Raw genomic sequence first — 27437 nt, forward strand, 5'->3', positions numbered from 1 at the left:
CCTACAAACATTCTAACATCTGGCTACACAGAGAGTTTTTCTTAAACATAAGAAATCTTTCATCTCTCCTTGCATGCTTTTACCTTTTTTACCTCTTATTTATTCCTAAAGCCAGATCATCATGCTGCATTGGAAAGCATGGCATCTATATCCTGGTACTGGAACCACACTGGCCAGCTGCTATCAGCACTTTTTCACTCCCACAGCCATAAGGACCACCACAGAGATGGTAATGTATCCCTCTACTAAACGCAGTACTTACAATTTCTCCATCTTTTCCTCCGAAGTCTAAATAGAGCATCCTTATCCCATCATCGGAGGACATTTTCAGTTTTTCGTAGGGGTATTGTGCAATTGTCTTAGAGAAGGCACCGTCTTGTGGTTCGGTTGTAAGAGAGAATCCATGTTCATAATGGATGGTCAAACGGCACTCCTGGCTTTTATATGTGCAAGCTAAACACGGAAACAAAATGCAGACTGTAACGTTCTTAAAAGCAACGACCTCCATTTGGCTGCAGATTTTACAGTCGATCTCAGCAACACCTTGTGGAAACCAACCTTTCCTACAACTGGTTAATCGTGCTCTAATGGTAAACCTGCAGGCTTGGAAAACCAACCCAAGTCATTCTGCTGTGCAAGGCCCGAGCACCATTTGTTAGTTAGGGTCTGTATACAGGGAGTAAGCTCCTGCTTGGTGGTAACAGCACTGATGTCAGTCCTTCTACTCACTCGCTGCATTCCTCATCCTATAGTGTACATCTACGTGCTGCCACTAAAGCAATCTAACGAAGTTTAGGATGACCCAGGCTGGCATTTCCTCCTTCCAAACCTCAACAAAGTCACAGCTCCTCTTCTGATGTGTGACAGAGCCCAAATCAATAAACGTGTCGCACAATGCGTGGCAAAATTAGAAGCTGTAAAGGGTATCCCTGAAGAATTTTGACAAAGATGAAGATGCTCTGGAGTCCTCATTAGTGTCACAGTAATTGAAAAAGGGCCCAGATAATTGTGTCTAACAGCAACTGCAGCAGAAAGTTTGCATCTTTCCCTCTGCTCTGAAACATATCACGATCCAAATTAAAAACCAGAGTTTTAAGTGTCTGCATCCCAAATTCTCTCTCCCTTCATCTTCCTGTGAAATTCTTTGATGACCAAGGCTTTTTAACAGTTTCCCAGAAAGCTGAGGTATTCCATGCACCTGCCGCAGCACCTTTCCTCCAGCAGAGCTGAGCAGGCTGGGATTGTCACACACCTGAGCAGAGGGAACAGAAATGGGCCGTGTGTTACCTGATCTCCTCTGAGGGACTCCCATTCACAGCCTGACAGCCCTCACTGCCTGCCTGCTGCACAAAGCACAGCACCAGCTGCCTCTTTCTCCCATTCCAAGGAGGAGGCAATGATGGAGAGGGGGCTCAAATAATGAATTTACACTGCTCCAGTTCTGGTTCCTGTTCAAGATAAAATTCCTAAGAACCTTTTAGGGAGATGCATGTCAAGAGCAACACAGCTGGGTGTTTCAAGCACACTGCAAGTGACTTCTGGTCCCTCATTCACTCTTTGTGGCCTTCTGGACAAACCTCTGACATTTACTTCTCTGTGACACGCAGCCCACCATGGTTGACGACAGACTTGTGTCTGAACAGTGTCAGGAAAATAGGATGAGAAGTCAGAATGGCAGTGACTGTGTCCTTTTATCGTACTGGCCATGGGTACCATGCCAGCTAGGGCTGGTTAGGAAAGCAAAGAGATTATGTTTTAAACACACAGACCCCTAAGTATGTGTTTATTTTTTTTAAATGAATCAACTGTAGCAGAAAGGGCTTGAACTGACAGCCATCAGGCTGTAAAACAGAGTAAAAAGGGTGAAGAAGCAACGCTGCATCTACTCACATGTTGTGATTTCTGTGATGAGCTCTGCAGAATTATGACAGCCCTGCACTATGCTCCGTGTCCACAGTGAGAGGTCTCTGCTCGTCTCCGTCCTGAACAGATGGGTTTCGATCCCTTGCCTTGTACCGGTGCGGGTTGCAAAAGACAAATCCATCCCAGACTGCGGCGAGCCTTTTCCTGGGCCAGAATGGACCAACCTGGAATTGGATTTGAATATACATTAGTGGTGACAGCACAGACAAAGCTGGAGGCTGGTAGCTGAATGCTGGTTTTCTGTATGACTGTTGAAGGACATTTAGTGCTGGTCATAATGTCCACTGTGAATTAAGGTCCCCCTTTATCTGTACAAGGGGAAGAACAAGCAGCAGCACAAGCACCCTTGGGGCTGTCGCATCCTGATGCCATGACAGGCAACTCGATGCCATGACATAATGGGACATGCCACCAAGCAGGGCAGCACACAGTGCTGTTCCCTTTAGCACTGTGGCTGTGTCTTCCCACCAGACAGGAGAACCCTGAACTGCTTCCACGGAGGCCACAGGACCACCACGGCTGAGCACTGCACCAAAATCCCTACCCGAATAAAACTCTGCTTTGCACATTCCTAAATGCACAAGGTTGGGGGCATAAAAACTTGAATCTCCTCCGTATTTAAGCCTAAAGTGACGGACAGTGACACTCAGGAAGTGAAGGTCCATGGCAGTACAACAAATTGTACAAAACACCCCTGAGGCTGAGAAGGCTGAGGGAACTCATTCACTGCTGTGTGCTGTTGGGGTTTGGTCGACAGATGGAAATGCTCGCTCAGACAACGCAGCTGAATCCAGCTTTCACTGTCAAGCTGCATTTGCCATAAAGCTCAAACATCTGCAGACAAACTCTATAATAAATGCTGCTGGATAAAGTACCAATTCCCATAAAGTCTGAAGTTCTGTAAAATATGGAGATGCCAAGTGCTGTCTTGTGTATACTTTTCCCATAAGGTACCTGTAAAATGCAAAATGCTGCAGCTATTTGTAATCCTGAAATGCTCTCGCATTTTGCTGCAATTAAAATTTCTTTGCCTGGCATGAGCAGTTGTTCTCCCGAGAGCAGGAAAGGTTTGTTCATGTCGGCCAACATTAATTGCAGGATTTTTTTTGAGAGAAAAATCAACACTTTACAATATTTCCTTCCTATTAAAGACCATCCTCTCTTTTTTTCTCCTGCAGAAGCGTGGGACAGTGAACACAGCATCACCCAGGGTCATGGCATCAATTCAGCTGGGAGGAATAAAACAGAGGAGCTTGTCACACTGCGAGGTCTGGGCACTAACCCTCAAAGGGAATCACAAAGTGAAACCAGGCAAATTCTTCTGAAAATCTGATTTCTGTCTTGTGTCTCCTGTCTGCCTTTCTGTAGGCAAACAATATACTTTGTACGAAACTATGAAATAAATACATAACATGGTAGTAAGAACACACGCTAAAGTATGAAGCCTTAGACTTTACATATGATCTACAGAATACTAGTTTGCCCTCAGATTATTGTTTAACACCTGGAAGGTTAGCTGACATCACAGAAGTAGATGTTTTAATAGGAAAAAAAGAAGGCAAAAAGGAAAGGGAAAAAAAAAAAAAGAACATCATCTTTACAGTTACTGAAACACTAGCCATAAGGAATCTGATTTTCCCCAATTCCCTGGTGGTTCATGCTGGGATATGCTTTGTGCTGAACAGACGTACCCCTCTTTCATAGCCTGCTGTAAGGTTTGCTGGGTTTGCTCACGCTCAAGTTTCTGGTAGCTTTCTGTGAATTTTGAGCATCCTCCTTGATCTTGCATCACCAGAAGGGCTGGGAAACCAGGTGCAGAGGGCCCGTGAGGACCTGCCCCTATATCTGGGCAGGAAAACCTCTCCCATAACAGCACCACCACCTCCCTACCTGCTTTTTGGCCTCCAGAAGGGCCATGGAAACTTCTTGCTTCACTTTGATACACCAGCACTCGTAAGAGCACTCCGGGCAGATTTTGTAGTAAGGGACTAGTAATAAGTGGCAAACAAGTAGCCCCACAACTTCAGTTCATGGGCTGTGGTGTGACGAGGTGCAAACCTGTGGTGGGGCTGCATCTTGGTTATTAAGGCAGGAGAGCAGGAGCTGAACGGCCAGTTGTCTGGGTGCAGGCAGGGCAGTTGCTCTACCTCTGCCTTCTGCTGTTGGAGGGAAAGCAGTCTGAAAAATCACATCAAGTTTGATATTAAAGGTAAAGCTCCTTTATATAGTGTTCAAGAGCTGCACTAAAAATTATGCTCTAATACTTATGATACCAACTATGTGACAGATGGTTGAAAGGTTTTATTCCCTTTCAAAAAAGAACACCAAAAACACACATGCAAAAGACACCCAGGTCTTCATGCATCATCCACTGTACTGGCTTTTTAGGCTTTTCATCATATGAGTAAAATGGACATGCAATTTACAAATTAAAGTGTGTTGAATGCATCCAACACGAGCCTTTTACTTTCCTGCCTTCTCATTCACGTTATCCCCCCAGTATCAAAAATTCAGTCTCACCATTTAAAAATCCTTTTCGATCATACAACTGCAGGTCATGCTTTGGAAGATCGTGCAGCTAAACACAAACTAGACAAATAGGCAGGGGAACATCTGACAGCATGTATGTATCAGCACTGATATATTTGGGTACAAGACCAAGGATTTCCAAGCTTTGGTAAATTCAGACTAGTTTAATTTACAGAAAAAATACTTTATCCCGAAGAACCCAAAAACACCTCAAAAGGCAAAAATTTAATCTTGCAAACTTCACAGGTGGCTCTGAAGAAGGCAGAGGAGGTTGCACCCTGCCAGAGGTATCCCCGAGAGCTCTGCCCAGAGCCGCAAGAGGGCAGGAGAGGTTGGTCTGTGCTGTGTGTAGGGAAATGCGACTTTTCACGTGCTCCAGGGAGCCAGGAAGCCCCTGCTCATCTCTAATTTCTCCCTCGGGTGTCTGTGCTCTGGGGACCCTTAGGGCATTGTTCTCTGCAGGTGTGCGACAGCGAGATGCGTGGGGTACAGCGTTACGTGCGGGTGCCAGGTGAGGCTCTCCAGGAGCTGCTTCTCATTGCAGTGCTCTGAAAAGTTTCAAACACCGCAACGCAGCAAAATCTAATGGTCTCTTCAGTGAAAACCAGCACTGACATTCAAAGCAGGTGTTCAGCTGCTCACTTGAGATTTATCTCAGAGGAGGCCGTGATACAAGTGCATCAAGAGTCATGCAGCTCTGCCCAGCAGAAGGCCACTACAATCTGACCTTTCTTATGTTGAAACCACTTCTTAACCCTTGACTTAACATTTGAAACCTGCTCTGGAGCAGCTGTACTCTTTGGAAACCTACGTGCAGGCCCTCCTTCATCCAAGATCTGCCTTAAAGGGAGACACAGCCACCCAGGACACCAAGCAGAGACCTTGCACAGCTTGCACACTGCTTCATGCTCCTTCCCCGAGGTGCTCAGGCACCCTTGTAGTAGCCACCTGCCCCTCTGCCCACTTGCACAGACAGTTAATCAGTGCCCAAAGATGATTAATCAGTGCCCAAACTCCTTTCCCAACTTCCCACCTGGAGCCCTTGCCACTACCTTGCAGCACACTGTGGCAGGACAGCTGGCAGGGTTTCAAGCAGCTCTTCTTGGGGGTGCTCTGCTGCATGTTAAGAAAGCCACACAACAGAAGTGGATGTAACAATGCAGTGTTCTTGAAAAAAAATAGGATTTATCTAGATAAGCAGCCCTGTGCTTACAATCACCAAACGTTTGCAATTCGTATCTGCATCATGTATCAAAGTGCTTTAATACTTTCTGGTCACAAAACGCAGCTTTGCCCCAAAGCTACTTAGAGATCCCTGATCTTAATCAGGGTGCAACATGTGGCTGTTTTTTTTTTTTTTTTTTTCCCCATATCTGGTCTGATAGATAATGCAACTTGATTGCAAGCATTTAAGATGAAATTGCTTAAGCCCCATTCCCATGCCATAGGGAGGCACTGTTATTCCTATTTCGGGCATAAGGAAACACTGAAAGACAAAAAGGTCCTTGGAGTCAGGGCTATGAGCCAGTTGCTGTGCCTCCCAGTGCAGAGACTTAAAGGAACAACCTAAATCTCCTGATCTCAGGTTTATTTGAGCTGTCACTTATGTTCCACACAAACCGGGGAAAGACTGCGTAGAAAATATTTTTAGATCTTAACAGCATCCATAGTTTGAAGGCAAACTTATCAACAAACAGAAAGGGTGTGTTGAAATTCTGCTTTTAAAATTCTGTCAGAAGATCGTAATCCTTCTACCACTTCCCAATTTTCTCTGCTCATTATGTCCTGGGTAGATTAAGCATGACTCTGTGCAGTATCTGGCACTGAAGTTTCCCAGTTTCAGCAGCTTTTCAAATATGCATTAGCTAAGCAAAAACGTTTTCTCAAGGACTCGTAAAAATCTGAAAGATGGGAGCAGCCAAGATTACAACATGTGGTCTGCAAACTTTCCAGGTGAAAAGTTCTCAATTGCACTGATCAATGCGCAGAGGGATTAAAAAAATGTGTCATGAGGAGGGTAATCACTGGCTGAGCATGAACACAGCAGTCGATAACAACAGCAGAGACCGTGTTTATTTGGCTGCTGTAACTACTCGGTGTGACAGAACATCAAATCAGAATCCTGTAGGGTTTTAGTCGAAAACAGACACAACAGTAGGTGTACTGATTTAGGAAATTTGTCAATTCAGGCAATCTGTTAACCTTGGGGATTCAACAATTCAAATGTATTTATCAGGTGCTGCGTCTGGGCCGGGGCAATCCTGAACATTAACACAGGCTGGGCAGAGGATGGATGGAGAGCAGCCCTGAGGAGAAGGGCCTGGGGGTGTTGGTTGATGAGAAAATCAACATGAGGCAGAAATGTGTGCTTGCAGGCTAGAAAGTCAGCCGTATCCTGGGCTGCATCAAAAGAAGCGTGGCTAGCAGGGATGAGGGAGGTGACCAGCAGGGTGAGGGAGGTGATTCTCCCCCTTTGCTCTGCTCTTGTGAGACCCCACCTGGAGCCCTGCGTTCAGCTCTGGGGCCCCAGCACAAGAAGGACATGGAAATGTTGGATCAAGTCCAGAGGAGGGCCACAAAGATGATCAAGGGGCTGGAGCACCTCTCCTATGAGGACAGGCTGAGGGAGTTGGGGTTGTTCAGCCTGGAGAAGGGAAGGCTCTGGGGAGACCTTACAGCAGCCTGCCAGTACCTAAAGGAGGCCTGAAGGAAGGGTGGGGAGGGACTCTGTCAGGAGTGTAGGGATAGGACAAGGGTAGAGGTTTCAAACTAAAAGAGGGTAGGTTTAACTAAGATATTAGGAAGAAATTCTTTACTCTGAGGATGGTGAGGCACTGGAACAGGCTGTCCAGAGAAGCTGTGGATGCCCCATCCCTGGAGGTGTTCAAATGTTCATGAAGACGTGTGGGCAGGAAGGGGAAGGGTGCACTGGCTGGCAACCCTAAGCCAAACTGGGGCTGATGAGGAGAATAAGCCATCTGAGCAAGACACAGGTGTTTCCCAACGAAGTGGGGAACAGGCCTGTCCTACAACAAAGCTGTAGGACAGGTGTGCATGGGCTGCTCATGGGCAGCACTCACTAAAGGGAAATCCTGAAGGAACGTGAGCTTTGTACAGCCCCTCTGAGTGTGTGGAGGGCGGGGGGCCATGGACTTCCAGCCCTCATTTCCTGAAGGTGAGCAACCCCCTGCTCCTGCCAGGACGGTGATCCAGCACAGTAAAGCGACTTTGTTAAATCGGTTAAAATGTAGAGATTAGTGATTGCCTCACACCTGAGACAGGCTAAGGGACTTGCTCAGGCCGTTATCAGCAGCCAACAGGAAGGTCTGGATGTCAGGATGTGGCAACCTCAGCATTCCTGAGCTGTGTTTACCACAGGATCTCCAGTCACTTCAACGGCAGATTACATTCACTGTCCACTGACAGATGACTCCCCGAAACGGAGGGGAGGAGCCGCATCACCTTCTGCTGCGGGTTTTCCACGAAAGGCAGCAAAGTTTGTTTTGGGGCGGAAGGAATGTGGTCAGATAACCGACACTCTATAAAACAGGGCGGGGAACTCCTAAAGGAACAGGCCCAGCTGAACAACCTCATGCTCCACACAGCCCACAGCAGGCACCACCACGTGCTGGCAGTAACCATGAACCACCTCCTTGGGAATTCCCAGTGTTTCTTCCTCTTGTACAAGAAAAATAATCCAAATGGTGAGTCTCCAGCAGCTCAGACAAAGAGCAGATGAGTCAGCGAGGTTGAGGGTAGGTTCTGCAAAAGTTTGGTGTGCAGGTGAGGTGCTGGATTAGGTTCTCTAGAAAAAATGCACAATCCTCATCACTGGGGACTTCTATTTATAAGTCTGTTTACAAACTCTGTCAGCTCCTTCCACCTTGCACAGATGCTATCCGGAGCTCCAACCCTGCTGGGTCGAGCCTTCCTTCATGCAGGATGTTGCAATAGGAGGAGCAATAAATCCCTGACGACACTGGCATACTGACATGGGGACACAATTACCATGTGGTAAACCAAAATCATGTGCCATTTATCTTGGGGCAGCAACATATCAAAATCTAGTGACACACCCAGACACAATCTCCTGCCCCAACACCTTACCTAGTTTCCGCTGTCAGTTGGAATTGATGAATTTCACTGAAATTGTCAGCTTGCACTGCCACCACGCACAGCAGGCTGCAACTGCAGAGCATGGGACCTTAACCTCATTTTATGGTGACACATCTCATTTCACATTAACAGGGTAAATCAGAATCCGTCTTCCCAAAGTCTTGAAAGCTCCATCATGGATAGGTTAATTGGGACAAAGCAACCGTTAGCATAGTTTGTTATTTTTTTTATTTAATATAATGATTTAGCAGTAAAGTCTCAGCTCATTTGGGGAGAGAATGAAGAGACTGAGAACAAAAATTAACTAATGAGAGTGCAGTAAGAGACCCACTGCTTTTGGCCATGTACTACCGGCCATTCTGAAAGAGAACACATTGAAAATAGTATAATAGAGGCCTGTAGCAAGGCCAAAACAATGAAGCAGCAGCTCTTTCTCAAGCCCTTTGACCATACTGGCAGAGAAATGTGATTAAGATTCACATCAAGAAGCACGGACAGTTTCCACTGTATAAAGACAACCATGGGAAAGCTCTCTATGAATTAGAGTTGATGGATACCTCTGAAATAATGCAGATGGTTATTTCCAACTTAGATTCAAGAATGTGTCTTCCAACCTCACATTTTAAGCTAAAAACACCAGGATTTCACTTCCTAGAGCAGGAACACAAGCCATACTGAAATGAAGTGTCTCTGTCATATGTGCAAGACTCCAGAAGCCCCAAACCACTGGCACAGTACTCCCACACCAGCACATTCAAACGAGGGTAACAATTCCCCATTTTTCAGCTTGGAGAAGTAGCTGGAAATACGAACGCATCTTCCGAGTCCTCAGGTCTGTGTGCTGAGATAAAGATCTCAGGAGATCAAACTCAACTTTTTCAGCACTCCTGGATCTGGGCCAAAATACTGCATTCGTAATCTTTCTGGTGTGATTCTGGCAATTAGCCTTGGCCAAAACTTGAAACGGAGGAGAAGTGAAGAGGAACTGTTAAGCTGAACACATTGGCCCGTTTAGGAAGAATTGGCTTCTCAAACTACGGCATTTCAAATGTGATCTATAGCTGTGCACCAGCTATACCTGACCTTGGCTGATTCAGCCATTCCCTGTGCTCTTGAAGAGGCTGAAATAAAAAAGCACAAGTACCTGGTGGCTAGGAGGGGATATGTATGCAGAGGGCTGAACCAAGCTTCCTTCATCCGTGGCATGCTCTCGTATATTAAGAGGTCTTTCTCTGTCAAGACCACTAATACTGGTTTCCAGTGCTTCTCGTTGTCTCCTGGCACCTGAAAAGGAGGAAATATTTGGTGAAACAAGAGGTAAAGCTACCATGGTGCAAAGCCTGACGATACAAACATCTTGAGTCCTGGTCAACATAAGGAACGAAATAGTTTTCCTTCACTGTTTTTTTGACATGTCCCACATGAACTTATAACCAGACGCAGCAGAAATGGAGTAAGGCACAATAAAATCTGCTGCTCTCATTAGCACTACTGTTTCCAACCCTCCTAGCAGCCTTCACTCACTACAGGCTACTCCATAAATGCAGTAGTGGAAGCCCACAGAGACAGAGCCGGCTGTTATTGAGCTGTGGTACGCATGAAAGGACCTAAGATGTATTTTTATGTGCACCATTCATGTGTAGCTGTCACGTTAACCTGAGCACTGGACACTGCTGCTGTTGTTTCTAGGTTCAAAACTAAAAAACCTGCAACATCATCGCTATTAAAGAAAGTCAGGTAGCAAAAAATACTGGTTTGGGAGCAGATGGGTTTGCATCTTTCCTCTGTAGTTCACTTCATCATTGCTTCTCTGTCCTTCATACCTTGCTTCTCAACAATTTAATGAGTGACAGTTTATAAAGAGATCCAACCTAAACATGGGGTTGATCTGAAGCATTGACTCAGAGATGGATCTGTGTCTATATTTCAAACCAACTGTAGAAGATATCTAACAACCAGGACATCAAAGCCCCTCACTGGCTGCAGAATCCAGGTGCAGAATTATATTTTGCAGTTTGGGCACGCAGCTGTCCACATGGCCCCACAATTACTGTTACGAGGACTAAGTATAGTCCCTAGATTTTACTTATTCTAATCTGGCAGCATTTATGTGTCTTAAAAGAGATGGGAAAATAAAAGGGTCTTGGCTTTCACAGACACATTCACCTTTTTTCTTTTGGTTCACATAAAGGAAAAGACACCACATTATGCAGAAACAACCTCACAGCCACACTTTCAAACCCAAACACCTTGGTATTAAAAGAGGACTGAACAAATTCTGAGATTCACCAGACAATCTGGTTGTCTACTTGACTCCTTCATTAAAATCCTCTCCAGAAAAGAGAAGCAGCTGTCTGTGTATGTTTTATGCTAGATGCCAACCAATTTGCCATGGATGTGTGTCCCTGGGCATGTCACTGGGTAGAGAAACATACATATGAAAGGGATAAGTCATAGATTGGCCAGGCTGGGAATGGCACACCAGGAATCAGATCCATAAATTCAATGTGCTTCAAATGATGAATTCAGACTGAAAAGCGTATTTGAAACACCCATGTTTTATATGAAGACAGGGTCCAATAAATTTCTGAACTTTTAGGGGATTTCAAACCAGTTGTAGAAAAGCTTCATACAAGAACACCAACACCCAAAGCAGATCTTAAGCTTAAGCCAAATATTCTTGGCTTATATCATTTTCTTCTCAGAAAGAGCAGTCAGGCACTGGGACAGGTTGCCCAGGGAGGTGGTGGTGTCCCCGTCCCTGGGGGTGTTAAAGGAAAGGCTGGACGTGGTGCTTGGGGACATGGTTTAGTGGGTGACATTGGTGGTAGGGGGATTGTTGGACCAGATGATCTTGGAGGTCTCTTCCAACCTTCATGATTCTGTGATTGTGTGATTTTTAAAAGATATTTTTCCTTCCAAATTAAGCTTTTCCAATAATCATATTCCTGTTTACAGCATTACTTTCTCACTGGCTGTTCATGTCTGTATACTAATCAACCTAATCTCATAAAAGTTCATCTTTTTAATTTCTTGAGGAGCCTTAATCCTTATTTACAATTTTCTTACGGTGACAGTTTCTTGAAATGCAATCTTTCATTTTCAAATGGGCTTGGGTAGAGCAGACACATAATTAACGTACTTATTAATACACTCCCGCAAGAATGTAACACCCAAAGTTTTCACAGCCCAGGTACCACAGAAACACTCACAGAAACAGAAAACATCCTTAGCTACTTAACACTGCAGCTATTAGCTATGGTTAACACCCTGACTTCTAGCACGGAAAAACAAATAAATGTTACAGTTAATGTTAACATGCAGTTTTTGAGCATCTGCCTGTGTTCCTTAAATAGAAAGATTTTAGTACAGACTTTTACGATTTCAAGAAATGAAAAGGGAAGATGAATATGAAGTCTATTAAGGGATGAAAAAGCAAGATCTTCAGACGCATAATCCATGGGAGTAAGCAGACGCTATACTGGGCTGTAACTTCTTTTTTATTTACTTATTTATTCCATGACCACAAACAATCCAAAGACTATGGGAAGCTGCTTACTGCTTTTCCACAGAAGTATCCTTCCTGTGCAGTATTTTCAATCACAAGCTTTGTTATTAGGTGGCTGCTCAGCCAACTGTGACTCCAGAAATTCTGGGAAACGCAGCTCCAGTAAACCAACCACAAGAAAGGGAACAAAACTCATTTTGCCCGGTGTTCACACACCTATTTGCAGGACAGCTGTAAACATCAGGAGCCAGAATTTCCATCTCAGAACTGAGTGGATGCTGTGGCCACAACCTGCAGAGCAAAGCCCTCAGCTTGGCCCCTGCCCTTCCCAATAGCATGGTGACTACGGAAAAAAAATGGCTTTGTATTAAGGTATTAAAGGCTTTTTCTCAGCTCTGCCTGAAGTGACCTTAACCTTGTGGGATGCATCCCCTATTTGTAAGGTGTACACTAGGAAGGGGTATGGAGGAGAGAGGAGAATGATGTTTTACCCACATCCTGCTAGGAAGCCTTACCCTACGCCTGCCCAAGAGAAAGGCCCCTGGGACACACACCCTTTTAACCACATTTTTTAAACCTTGCTGAGCCTCTAGCTGCCTGACTGGTAAGGAATGCTGGTGTAAGCAACACCGCTGCTATTTCAAACCTGAAAAAGGATTTGTGTGCCTGAAAGCGTGTCTGTTTTTTTCCAGCTCCAACAGCCGATCTAATAAAAGGTATTGCCTTTCCCTAAAAACCTTGAATTGCGCATCTGATTTCAGTGGGGTTTGGATCAGGCTTTAGCAGCTGATACCGTGCTGTTCGACAGGCAGGCGGCACTTCTGTAAGGTGTCAAAGGGAACATTTTGTCCTGCAGATAGTAAGAGGGAATTTTTGCAAGGGAAGAACAGAGTCTGCAACTCCGTTAGCTTGCAGGGCACATTCAGAACAAATCAGCATGGGAAATTAATCCCGATCAAGCACCAGGGTCACGCCAGGCATGAGTAAAATATTAAACTACAAAACAACAGTGAAGAGCACACTGCTCATTGGCAGCTAAGCGAAGGATTTGCTCAAATTGTAAAGGGTTTAAAATCTGACATATCATAAAGACAACATGAAATACTTCTCCAAGAGTATATTTAAGTGTCATTGGAGACATGTTTTAGAGGCAACATTTCAGATGATAGCCAGGGCAGGCTTCTTAGCCAGAACATGGCAGAAATCTGGCATTTGCAGTACAGTTTCTTCACTCCAGTTCCCACTTGCCCACGTACAATTCAAAGTACATTTATCTGTGTTGCAGACCAATAAAGTGGCCATCCACTCTAAAAAAAAATTCACACTCAAACCTTTTTCAAAGTCAGAATGTTAGATCCAATCTTGATGAACAAAGAAAATTCAAGAAAATGGCAAAAAAAATCAGTAGTTTTCAAACCTCCCACCACAATAAAATGCTTCAGTGCATTTTTTGTTTTTTTTTTTTTTTTTCTTTCCTAGAGCAAAGTATTGGAAGACGTACGAAGAACGGCTGAGGTCACTGGGCCTGTTCAGCCTGGAGAAGAGGAGGCTGAGGGGAGACCTCATCACAGTCTACAACTTCCTCGTAAGGGGGTGTCGAGAGGCAGGAGACCTTTTCTCCATTAACACTAGTGACAGGACCCGCGGGAACGGGGTTAAGCTGAGGCAGGGGAAATTTAGGCTGGACGTCAGGAGGGGGTTCTTCACAGAGAGGGTGGTTGCACACTGGAACAGGCTCCCCAGGGAAGTGGTCACTGCACCGAGCCTGTCTGAATTTAAGAAGAGATTGGACTGTGCACTTAGGCACATGGTCTGAACTTTTGGGTAGACCTGTGTGATGTCAAGAGTTGGACTTGATGATCCTTAAGGGTCCCTTCCAACTCAGGATATTCTATGATTCTATGATTCTATTGAAGTAAAAACCTGCAAAGGAAGAACATATTCTAACCAAAAACACCCCAAGTACAGTGAAACATCCGTTCTGCTACTCACAAACCCAGGCCTCTTTGCTCTTCGTATACTCCCCCCCAGAAGTGGAAACCCCAATTTTTACATATGCACCTTCCTGTTTTGTCTTTCCAGAGTCAGAAAATATTTGACAGGGATGAAACCTAATTTTTCTGTGTGCAGCAACATGGCTAGACCTGTGTTCATGTCTACCTCTGCGACAGGCTTCCAGCAGTCAAAGTGCTCAGTGCTTCTCCGTCAGGGTGGCAAATGCTGGTAACGCACACAATGATCCCAGACGTGGATGTGAAGGCAGACAAGAAGGATGTCAACCAGTATTTCAAAGAGGAGCCATCTGGCTTTTCCCACAGGAGATGGGAACCTCTGGGCCCTCTAATGGGTATCGCAGCCTCCAAATCTTTAATAGTTTTCACATATAATTAGTTGCCATAATGGCAACAGGCAACCCAGTGGAGATACAGCCTTTTGGAAATGGTTTGGCCCTTCGCTCTTTCATCTCCCAGGTCTCCCTTTTGTAAGGATTTTCTTTGAATTTCAGTTATTCATCTACTTCAGGCTGTCAGGAATGGATGAAAGAATACTTTTAATCTATGAGGCTCACAGGTAATTAAATTAGAGGACTTGGTCTATTCTGGAAAGCTGTTTTATATTTTCATTAACTCAGAAGGGACATTTCAATTACATTCCCTGTTTAGTAAACAAATTATATATTGCCAGCAGACTACAGCAGAAGGTATTCAAAACGTGGCCTTTCAGAGGTAAGGCTGCAAGTTCAGGCTCACAGTAAGTGATTTAATCCTGCTTTCCTTCACCTGCTGCCCCAAATCCAGAAGTTACAATACCCCTTCACATAGTGCACAGGAGGAACAATCCAGAAAGAATTTTCTGAAAGTTTTTTTCATGCTGTTTTCCCCTTTCCCCTCACTTAAAATCTCTCCGTGCTGCCAAGAGACAGCTTTGACACAGGCTGGGATGTGTTCTGCTATGTTTTTCTTGCCTTTTCTTTGTCTTTTGATGAAGGACTACGTCCATGTTCAGAATAAATTTGATTCATTTACAGAAACCTACTTGTCAGTTCTTGAAAATAACATCTGGGACTGAAAAGTATTTTTCCAAGACGAACAGCAGCACTGCAGAAATACATCACGCAAACACCAGCATATGCAACAACGCTCACATTTCTGCAAGCTCATTTGACGGGAGGCAATTTTCAGTGCAAGGGTGGGTGTAAGTGACAGCAAGAGGCAGGGGACATCGACACCTCCCACGCCACACACACAGACAAGATGTGTTTTGCTGCTAAACTTTGTAGTTTTAAGCAGGAAATGATATGCGCATTGTTGAGAAGAAAAAAAAAAAAAAAGCTAATAAAAATGCGTCTGGTTTTGTTCTTTTTTGTCTCTGACCTCGGTGACAACTCAGAGGTGGCTTGTGCCATTTTAGGATTTGAAGCATAGGCAGTGCACACAAACAAATCCCCCAAAGGGTCCAATGTTGCTTTCTGGGAGCACCGAGCAGTGAAGGAGTGACATGAATGCTTGGCCCTGGTGCTGCTGCATGTGTAGCAGCCGCAGTGGGCACCATGCAGGCTGGGGTGCACTGACAGCTACAGGCCCTGATGAACATGAACAGGACATCTGTTCTTGAGACAGATTTGTTCAAGCCTCAACTCCTTCTAGACAACCTTTAAAATGACTAGACACAGCCAGCTTTAGCCAAAAGTAACAGTCAACCACAACAGTACAGCAATAGGTTCAACCAGATGTCCCAGATCTGGGCTAATATTCCACACGGCTCTGCCTCATACCCACATAGCAGTAACCATCCACAGAAGCATCTCAGTCCTCTCTGTGCTCACTAACCCAGCAATGGTAGGTGAGCTCCTCAGACAACTCCTACAGCTAAACAATGCCCAATGTGTTTTGTAGCAGAGGTTTGCTCCAGAGCTCAGTGAAGTCAGCTGGAGTTTTTCAAATGAACAAGCCTGGAGGGCTGCACATCTCCTAGAGCTTCAGAGAAGATGGAGCCAAATTCTCCTCAGAGGCTCACACTGACAGGATGGGATGCTTCACCCACAAGGTGAAACAAGGGAAATTCTGGTTTGATACTAGGCAAAACCTTTTTGCAATGTGACGGCGGTCAAATACGGGAACACGCTGTGAAATGTCCACCCTTGGATGGGACTGGACAAGGCCCTGAGCAAGGTGCTTTAGTTGGCTCTGCTTAGAGCAGGGGGATTGAACCACACAAACTCCCTCCCAACCTGTATTACTCCACGGGTCTATGAAACACTGCAAAAATGAAGGTAGAAGCCCAAACTTGGATCAGAAAGTCATGATTTAGGTTTCCATAGTTGGAAGGCTATGTAATTATTCCGCACACACGCAGCTTTTCATGCACGTGTTGCATAAATACCGAGTGAACATGAACACAGTAGTTACACAAAATGGTCATTGCAGCCTAAAGGCTTGCACGATTTGCAGTTAGCTTGCACCTTAAATCATTTACTGCTGTATAAAATATGTATCCTTGATTCTTCTGATTTGGTAGAGTTTAACACTCTGAATTTCCTTTGCAGTACATTTCTGGCAGAAGATAAGGAATATAAGATAGTGGGAATCCCAACATCACATGAGCCTTATTCACTGTACAATACACCTTAAATAAAGCATGTGAAACGGTTAAAATCACAATGTGCTCTTTTTCTTCTCCTGATCCATGAGTCTACAGAAAGCGGCTAACTAAATGCTCAGAAATACAACTATTGGAATCAGAGAGTTAGGAAAACAAACAAACAAAAAGATGATTCATGCCTTTTAGAAATCTCTGCCCTGACCTAGGATCACTTTGCTATGCATGAAGCTGAGATTTGAAGGTCCATAAGAACTCTTTTGCAATAAGATACAAGACTCCAACTTTCTGATAGTATTAAGAATACACCCAGGGAAGGGCAAACAGGCAGAGAGCACAGAGATGGTAAATGCACCATCATCTGTTCAAGACACTGATTGCTTTTCATCTCAGCCAAGGAGAAAGAAACTGCACTGCATTTTAAAAGTATTCTTTTACTTTCTGAATAAAATACGTTTTGTCCTATAGCAACTTCTTCAGATCACAAGACTGCTGTCCGAAATTAAGTAGTGACAATTTACCAGGGATATGACAGCAAGGCTTCACAAACAGCAAAGGTCTATGCCTGAAAAGATAGCGTTGAACTAAATGACTTCTGAAGAAAAATCTGCACTTTCCTACTTATCTTCTCCATTTTATTGCTTCTCAGAAATTGGTGGGGGAGAATGGGGAAGGGAAGAGGACACTCCATCACCCAAGGGCTGGGGCAAGGGAGATCTGCCCCAAGGACAGAATAAAGCAGCAAGGCAGACAGTGGGAAGGTCAGAACAGGCCCAGCTAGTACTGGGAACTGTGGCTGATCAAGAGATAGAGGACAGGCTAGCTACAGTTTTACCAACCTTCAGAGCCAGTCTGACGGGGAACAAACCTGTTCTGGAAGAGGTCACATATTAAATCCTGTTTATAAAGGACATAGGGGAAGGAAAAAAAAAAAAAGGGAAGGCACCACTAACTCTGGGTTTTCTAATCAGTTATACCCACTGAACAAGTGAACAGCAAATCTGAAGAGTGGATGTGAGCACTAAGCTGCTACATTAAAGCAAACCCCTGTGCAATAGGCAGTAACAAGTACTTACATCCCTGGCCTGCTAGCACCTGTGTTTCACCCAGCAAAAAAGGATAAAATGTGAAAAAATATCCTGGATATAAAAAGTGAAGATAAAAATGAAGATGCTACTAGTAGACACCTCTGCATCTGGTGTGTGTTCACGCATCTTGAGTACACAACTTAAATTTGGGATGCCTGGACTCTTCAGACTGCAACAGAGGGTGCCTGAAAACTTACCTTCTGAAACACCCCTCGCAAAAGTATCATTGAAAGGTTGGTGATAGCAGCTGCTTGCAGTTTCATAAATATTTAAATAAAAATTATAGATTAATATGTGGGATAGACTGTACCTCTAAGACACAGATCAAGTCTGGGACATATGAGCAGCTGTTTTGTCTCCAAAATAAACACTGGACCTCACAGCATAACAATCCTAGTACTGGGGAAAAACACTACTTCCCTCCCTTCAGTAAGCCAGGCTTGCCCTAGGAAACCCAAGGAAGGGACCACAGCAAGGTCCTGTATCTTCCTCTTCAGTCCATGGAGCCATTGTGCACATCAGGGTCAGCCACAGGGGAAAGGAATTGTACTGGTGAATGGCTTTCTATTACAGGCAAGAAAAAAGATGGGGAGATTTGGAGGCTCTACCACACCTCCTGTGTAACTGCTCGAGAATGGATGCTGTTACTCAGTAGTGGAGAAAAGCAGTTTCCTTCACATGTGGTCCAAGGTATCAAGAGCAACCTCTGTTCTCTGCTGTGTTACACAGGTTGCTATACCCTGGAGCTTTGCTGTGGGCAGGTTTTTCTGTTCAAGTCAAGGTGAAGTGTTTTATGAAGTAGTTCATCCTCATCAGTGGGCTATAATGATAATTGTACAGGAGCAGAATCAATGTGAAGACATCACAGTTTCGAGTCACTGTCTCTCGAGATCGTTAATTTACAATTGAGTCTGCCTTCAGCTGATCAAGTGGGTGCTAGATTAGGATAATGTAGTAATAACACCCATTACCTCAAAAGATATGTACATTTTACCTTTCAATTCTATAAAAGAGCACAGATTTCTAATGATCAACTCAAGAACACTTGTCAACAGCGCTGAATCAGCTGTGACTGCTGGAGGTGGAGTTTTGATTTGGAAGCAGCTTGCAGTTTTTAATGATGGCTCAAACATGTAAAATGCTATTTGAAATGATTGCAGTATCTGTTTGGTGAAGGACAGGTAATCATCAACGTCTACATTAAAACTGTAGTGACTGAAATCTGTCCCAGAAGATGTTCTCTGCCTTTCTCTATCACATTGTCTCTCCTAACGCTCAGGCTCAGAAATGACAGCCCTTCGTGACTGATACCTCTTCAAGACTGACAGCTTTTCTACTTCACCCAAGGGTCATAACAAATCAGAAGCACTGGAACAAAAAAATAGTAGGACAGCAAGACAGAGAGAACAAGATGTTTCTTTGTCATTGTTACGATATTGTCTGAAGGACAGTCCCGAATACTGTGTCATTTCAGTCTATTGTGTCATTGATCAATATTCAGTGATACTGATGGACTGCATTGCAATTATTGACCTCAAGCACATGAGTGAATTCGCTGCATGCCTGGCACAAAAATGTACTCTCTTCAAAAAAAAAAAAAAAAAAAAAAAAAAAAAAAAAAAAAAAAAACACAAAATCTATGCTGTGTTTCTTCAACCGAAATTTTGAACATGATGAGAAACATTTGGAAGCTTTCTTTTAAAAGCAAAAATAAATAGGATCCTTTGTAATTTTATTTATGCTGAGAGGCCACAAGTTTCTGAAAAGTATGGTGAAAATTACTTACAGTTTGGAATCCAAACCTAGTTATTTAGATGCCTATGTAAAGATCTAGTTCATATATTTGTGTTTTTTTATGAATTACTTATTAACCTGGTTGTCATTTTCAAAGCAATTCAATTATTTCAGTCCGTATCTTTTTATTTTATTTTATTTTAATGGACAGAAACAAAAAGCCTGTATTTCCACCAGCATAATCAGACCTCCACAAACTATTTAAGATCCTCATGGAATATAGGATCATTACAGTTACACCATTTAATATCCAATTTAACATCCAATTTGATTTCTTTCATTCACTAACCAGGACAGAGCTGAATTTTAGCCACTCAATTGTAGGGCTCGACTGGTTTCAATTGTAGGGTTTGACAGGTTTCACCACTAGGAACTTGTCACGCATGCTGAAGCTCGTGCCGTTGTGATCCTGGGGATATTGTATGTACTGGCATTACTACGTGATTGTACAACTAACAGAAAACTTTTATTTGTTTTTCAGCAAAACGTGTTTTTAAGATGGTCATTGCTCTAACCCAAAGTAATTTCAGGGGAGTGGTGGCCACAGAGGAAATGGCTAAGTGGTAGGAATGCAGGAGAGAAATTTCAGAGCTAGAGGATAAGTGCAGTTTGTCACTGGGTCACTGTGATTTACTCAATAGCTGTCATCACCATGTGTCTGGTACATGAAGAAACACACACACGTCCCTAATGCTGCAAAAATAAATGACAAGACAGCTTTAAACCAGTATTACTGACTTTAGTCAGCCAACGTTCCCATAGGGATATTAAATGTGGCTTGAAAGTCAGCCTGAGATTTGCTTGGTATTTAAAATACATTTTCAATTTCATTTTATTTTATTTTTTTTAATTTTTGCTGATCCATCAAGCCTTTTTGTTTTGCTAACATCCCATACTTTCGAGCTTTGCAGTGTGGCCAGGAACCAACAATAAAAAATGAGAGCTCAGCTTTCATAAAATCTATTTTCAAATGATGGTCATAGAAAACATATCCCTAAAGCAAAAGGATTCAAGCTATGAGGCCCAGAGCTATGGTCAGGACATGAGCTGCCCCTTCCCATTCAAACAGCAAGCTCTCCAGCAAGATGTTTTGGGATCTGGCTGGGCATACAGTTGGACTGAAACAATACCATAAGCACCTGAAGCCCCTTTTTGTTCCTTTTGTTTTTTGACCAGGGGCATCACTTTTCCAGACCTGACACTGTGTATATTACAAGACCTGACAAGATCACAGCCCAGAGGTTTATGGCAACAACTTGCTTAATTAATCTACTATCTATGACAAAAATGTAGCAAATATTGAAGGGCATGTGTTAATAGGAGCTATGAATATTCAGCAGAGCCATATAAGCAAGACGGACATAAAGAACCTTCTACTTGGCAATTATCGATGCTGAGCTTTAAATTAGCCACACAGGCCAAATGGATTTAGTGCTGTGCCATGTTATTTCATCGAGATTACTAAAAGATACACAATTAGGGCCATCAATCTGCAGACCCAAATCCTACAAATATCAGCAAATTACATGCTATAAGCTATGCAATTTTGAAAGCTAATGCTCTTTATCTGCTTTTAATTCCCAGTGTTTCATAATTTTTTCTATAACTGTAGCATTTAATTACTCATTGGACAATTCTACGGAGAACTGAACATTTCTCTAGAAGAAATACTTTGGAGGAACAGAATTAGTTTCCAAAGCTAGTATAAACCGATAGTGTGCTACAGGTTATCTCCCTGGGGCCAAGATGTAGAACGAAGGATTTACGAATTATTCCTGAAATAGATAATTTAATAAAATAAAGAACTTCCTGGTAACTGTGTTAGCCTTTTTTATCTCTTTACAAACACATCACATATCTGAAGAGAAATGCTTTTTGGCATGAGAGATACACAATCTCATGATCCAACTGATTTCATCAATGGAAGAATCTTTCCTGCTGCAGCCTAATAAATCACCCCAGCTGGCAAGTGCCAGCCATTTACAGTAAGAACTGGCTGAGGGGAACACAAACAGCATAGACCTAGGATTACTTTTGCAGCTACAACAAAATGAAGAGCCCAAGAGTACAAACAGGTATGAATATTATCAACATCACTACCCCTGATTTTAGCTTCAGCGTAAGAAATGTATTTGCACTGAAGTCACTGAGAGATTTTGTAAAATTACTAATGCCATTTATATTCCTACTAAGAGAAGATATATATTCGTCTTTTAACTGAGATCTCTTTTTCAGTTTGTGTTGGCTTAAACATATCCTTACGTATATTCGTAGAAAAAAGTAACTTGGTTGAATAACACCAGTACAAAAGTGTGCAAAAGAAAACTGGAACCTACGTACTTCAGTGACATTCTCATATGCTAATATTCACATAACCCTTTTTAGAAGTACAGCAAATAGGATTGGATATCATACCAGTGGTTTCATACCAAAATTTCTGGATTTATAACTGCCATGCCCTCATTGGCTTATTTCCTTAGCCATATGGAAAATAGTCAGGCACAATTAACTATTTGTCAGAAAACAATCTATTAATTAACACCATTCTGTGAGAATGAGCTGAAAATCATGTTCGTGGCTTGCCAAAAAGCTTTCATTTCTGCTTCATGTTTGTGTTCAGAACTAAACATAGCTGCAGATACGCTGCTTGACATAACTGACCAAGGGAAAAAAAAAGAACAACTGCTGCTGAGCTTTTTCAGAAACAGCAGCCAAGGAAATTTTCTAAAGATAGGTGGGGGGGTCAGGAGGGCTTCACCTTTTCATCTCGTAAAAATTCTTTACTGACAGATCTTTGATTAAACCAGGCAGAAATAGACTAAGTCCCAATTAAGACATTCATATTTGTGGCAGGGCTTGAAAGGGAAAAGAGAGTGAGGAGGGAGAGCGAGTCGCAGCATTTTCTAGGCTTAACCTTAAAAATATAGGACCTGACTTCAATTATATTTACATCCGTTCAATTCTACTGACGTCAATGGATTTACTCCTAAGTTATGCCAGATGGAAATCAGGCTAGCTATTACCACAGCTTCATGCATATAACCAGCACCTCTTTAAAAGTAGTGTTTATTCAAATGTACAACAATGTGCCTCCTCAGCTAACCCAGACAAAATCAGAAGGGGTGATCGTGATGGGGAGTTTTAGGAGAGAAGAGCAGATGGGTAAAAGAGAAAGGAGAAGAGGAGATCAGGAGGAAACTCCCTCTGTTGTTATCTGCACGTGCACATAACCTTCACTGTGCTGAACCCTGGGCCTTGAACTGATAACCCTGAGGCTGACACATGACAGCATGGTGGCTATTGGCGTCTCTAGTAGAGAAGCAGTCTGTGATCCACATTACCTCTGGGACTGGCATTCTTGTATTTCGTTTTCTTGTAGCAGAGCAACCTGCAATGCTTCTGCTGCCACAACTTCAGCACCAAACCCCTTTGCAGGCCCCTGCAGGCCCACAGGTGTGCACCAGTTACCGGTTAGTGGTCGGCTCCTCTGAACCGTTTTTTTTTCAGAATTGTTCATTTGTTTGGATGCGATCCTATAACCGCAACCCGTTCCTTCTGCTTGTAACTATCCAAGCAGCTGTTTAAAATTATTTGAAGCGGGCGGAGACTGAAGTTGTACTCGATGGTGTCCAGGCCAATGGAAACTGATGATGTACATGACCTTTGACGAGCGCAAACAAAACAAGCCCTGTAGCCAATCTGAAGTGAAAGAACCCAGAGAAACTCAAATTCCTTTCTTTGAGGTCTCCTCGCAGCTGCAAAGAATTCATCTTCTAAGGTCATAAAAGGTTCGGAGGAGGCTGATCTTATCCTTTCCAACAGGGGACTTTTCAACACCTTTCAGACCACTCAAGGACCGGTACACCTGTGTGTGCCCAGCAGTTTCAGCTGCACATCGGTGGCTGCTCCTTCCACTGTCGCCATCCCGAAGGATCCCATTAGCTCAGCTTCATCTCACAACTGCCCTCACACTCATCTGAAGCTGTCCCTCTGTTTCCCACCCCAATCTGCATACAGGTTTGGCTAGTCTTTAGGCCTTCTCACATTAAACTGGTCAATCTCCACCAAATTTTTTGGCAATGGCCACAAAATAGATCACAGGAAGTTCTGCACCAACATGCAAAAGGACTTCTTCATGGTGAGGGTGACGGAGCACTGGGACAGGCTGCCCAGGGAGGCTGTGGGGTCTCCTTCTCTGGAGATATCCAAGGCCCGTCTGGACGCCTACCTGGACAGCCTGCTCTAGGGAGCCTGCTTTGGCAGGGGGGTTGGACCCGATGATCTCTGGAGGTCCATTCCAATCTCTACAATTCTGTGAAAATCATTGCTGCTGTCTTTTTTACTCCATCCTCTGGCAATGTCCAAGCGAGAACCCAAGAGTTTGTCATCTCATCCTCTATAACCAACCATCACACCAAAGACAGACGGAGGGGGCCTGCAGACACAATGTCACACGGAAGGCTCTCAGCTCACCTCATGCAGCTGTGCAGCAGTACCTCTGCCACCACCAGCTCCTGCCACCTCTGCCAGTTCCCTTGGCCTTGCTAAGATGTGACTGCAGTTCAGGGCATGCAAATTTAAACCTCCATTTTGTAATTACAGGTGGGAGAACGTTAAGGTATTTTTTAACCCGATGATTCCAGGATCCAAGCATAAATCCAAACACGATAAAGCATTTTTAAGGGGAATGAACACATGTGTGCATTTAAACCTAAAGTTTTAATGTGTTTCCTTCCTAAAAGGCCGTGCAGAATGCCTTGCACATGGGATGACAGGAGGTAAGGCCAGAGAGAACACCACAAAACGCTTCCCATAATGATGTACAAGCTTTTCGTTCCATAAACAAATGGGAAAGCTTCTATTTCCATAGCAGGCTTCTCCTCAAAGTGAAATTTGTAGAGATGCTTCCATAAACATCCCTGACATTTCTAGCATAAAGCAGCTATATGCGTATTACGCATGGGCAGCCCACTACGGCCGATGTCTGCAGCTATTTTCAGTACAAGATCGGTGCGTGAATGTTTGCACAGCAGCATCTGCTCAGCAGAAACGTATAAATAAAAAAAGCCCCAACAATAACACGATGTGTGCACACGGAGTTTCAGTAGTCCTCCCAGCGGCTGGCAGTTGTTAGCGTCTGGTGATTAAAACACAGGTGTTTCCTTGCAGTAGGGCTACTGTTACTGTACGAGAACCTGAACTTCGGGGAATCCAAATAACATCAGAGGAAATGTTTGTTAAGTCCATTTGTCTTCAGCAGCAACATCACTGCACTGGGAACAGCTGCTCTGAGCACACACACGTGCTTTATTTTCAATGTGCACGCAAAAAAACAGCCTCCGCCTCAAGAGTGCCTCCTTGTACCCTGAATTTATTAAACAGGCACACTGCACAAGCAGATAAATCCTTTCAAAGGAGAGGGGGAAACCCTGTACTTAAAAATATATATATATTCCGAGGTGTCTATCCAGATCTCTGAGATGATCCTTGGCAGGCTTAGAATCGAAGCTTGTAAGAATGTGTGTGCTTTTGCTGAAGTTGTTGGAGTTAAAGCACCCTATTCCCCGCTGATGAGATGACTCACTCCTTAGCAGCATGCCATTTAAGTCCTGTCATTTTTCACCAACTTCTTCTGACTCTTCTCGTCCTCATCTCCCACAAGTTTAATTGCTATTGCTTGTTATACCTGTGACACTACAGCTGCCGCCTGTCTTAACTGAAATCGGACTAAGCTGTGCATTAATACAGCCAATAACACAGCCAGGTGAGAAGAGGAAAATGCCTAACATCACTATTACAGCAGAAAAAGCCACAATTCCATGTGATATTTCAGCAAGAGAAACTGTAAAATGGACTGTGGACTTTTCTATGAATCCCATTTTGTGGCTATTTCTCAAATTTCTCAACATCTCTGATAAAACTGTATTACTTCTGCGAGCTGTGCTGCTGCCAAAAAAAACAACAATGTCATTCCAACAGGTTCAGCCACGGGGTCAGGGTGTTATACCAGCATCTAATTTCTCTACACCTGTGGTATATCTGACAGGGAACGATCCCACTGCATCACGTTGAGTGCGAGGCCACTCACCTCCCTCATGCTCACTGTCTCCAGGACTCGGTAATGCTGCATGTGGACTCCTGGCAGGGTGCTCTACAAGGAACGATGCACAACGGGGCAATTCCTCCTACATCTAGAGAACTTCACACTTCCAGAAGATCCTGTTTTGGATTCTCTTACCTACTGACCCCCTTTTCAGGCTGCCCTGTTACCTGTCAGGCTGTTTTTTCTATCTTGCATCCAAAGGCTAACATGAAGACCAAAGATTACATGTCTATATACTTTGTTTTTTTCCATTCAATGTCATTTGATTTTCTGTTTTAAGCAGTAACGTTCCTTCAGTTTAATTGACCAGTTTTCTTTGCATAAATAGGGATCCGTAAAACTGTGTGTGACCTCTGGAAATCACGTTTATTCTGTCTCTGTTTCCCCGTCCCCTCCAGCTGGTTGTTTAGGACTTACATTAAAACTGAAAATGCTGCTTTCTTATATAGCCATTGTGCAATTCTTCCTTCCCTTCCTAATCCTTAAAGGAAAACAGCCAGGAGAGAAGGATATTGTGCATGTTGGGATTTTTGTCCCTCTCTCCATGGGGCTGATTAGCAAAGCACTGCCTCTCCCTAGATTTACAATTGTAAAATGAGATCAAAATCTGGCCCTTTGAGGGAAATGTTACTTTTGTAAGTGATCAGAAACAGCTGCTTTCAAAACCAGTGATGCTGTCTGTTCCTGGGAATCCAACAATTGGTCTTAGGAGCTTTCACTCATGGGGACAGAAGAACTTCGCTGAAGTATTGCTGAATGAGGTACCATGCAGTTATTAATCAAAAAGCTATAGCACTGAGCTCAAATTCCTTGAAATGCCATGATAATCATTACACGGTAATCTCTGACAAGGTTAAATCTAGAGCTTTTCAATGGCTGTTCCCCCAAGTAGATTCCCTTTTGGTAGTAAAATCATTATCTTGCTGCTTACACATTCAGGCTTTCCTCTCTATTTCACAGTTCATAAAGCACCTTTATGATATTGAGATTATTTTATTTTTTTTCCGAACAGACAGAAGACGGTTTGTTTTTCCTGCTTTGATTAAATCCTGTATCCCACAAGCAGTGAACCTGTGATACGATACTGCTCTACTGTTTTTAATTGTCTGCTCCTATTAAGATGCCAGCACTGTATGTCTTTTCCGAAGCCCCAGCGTGATTTTGCTACGTGCTTGGCATTGGCACTGTCAGGCCCGAGGTTAATATGTACACCGCACAACTCATTAGCTGTGCATTACTATCAGAGCCAAAAATCAACATGATTGATCCAACAATATGTTTGGGCTTGGGATTGAGACTCAAATGAGGTCTTACCGAAAGCAAAGGTCAGCAACTTGGCACAAATTCTGCTGCGCACAGAGAAAAGCTTTTCTTTCAAACTATTCATCAGGGAAGGTACAAATGACAACTAATATGGGTCTCATTAAAAATGAGAAGAGGAAACCCCTTGGAGAGGGCAAAGAGGCTCCCTCGCTATCAATTTTATTTTATTTTTTCTATCCTTTGCTAAAGCTTTTATTTATGTTGCAGTAAAGACAATGTGGAGGTTAAAGGTAGATGTGGGCTTGGGGGTTTAGGAGACTACTTAGCCTAATTATCTTGGCGTGCACTATCAATCACTGCCCAGTTAAACAGGGAGCATAATTCTGCAGCTGGTGATAAATCTTCAGAATTGAAGGATCTGGGGGAAGGGAATGAAATGATTTTTTTTTTTTTATCAGCACTATGATTTCTTTTAGTTAAAACTCCAGTGTCAAAACATTTCCTGTCTTAAAAT

The 27437-nt window shown here is 43.4% G+C and overlaps 1 protein-coding gene across 1 annotated transcript in view; it reads right to left on the reverse strand.

Moving 5' to 3' along the window:
• SNTB1 (syntrophin beta 1) overlaps positions 1 to 27437 on the reverse strand; it is a 114870-nt gene that overhangs the window by 4687 nt on the left and 82746 nt on the right. Inside the window, exons 4-6 of the mRNA XM_032182277.1 lie at positions 9713 to 9852; positions 1891 to 2087; positions 263 to 453 (exon numbers count right to left, since the gene is read on the reverse strand). Coding sequence (XP_032038168.1) covers positions 263 to 453; positions 1891 to 2087; positions 9713 to 9852 — 528 coding nt within the window. The remainder of the gene's footprint in view (positions 1 to 262; positions 454 to 1890; positions 2088 to 9712; positions 9853 to 27437) is intronic.

Source organism: Aythya fuligula, chromosome 2 (assembly GCF_009819795.1).
Source record: "Aythya fuligula isolate bAytFul2 chromosome 2, bAytFul2.pri, whole genome shotgun sequence".
NCBI lineage: Eukaryota > Metazoa > Chordata > Aves > Anseriformes > Anatidae > Aythya > Aythya fuligula.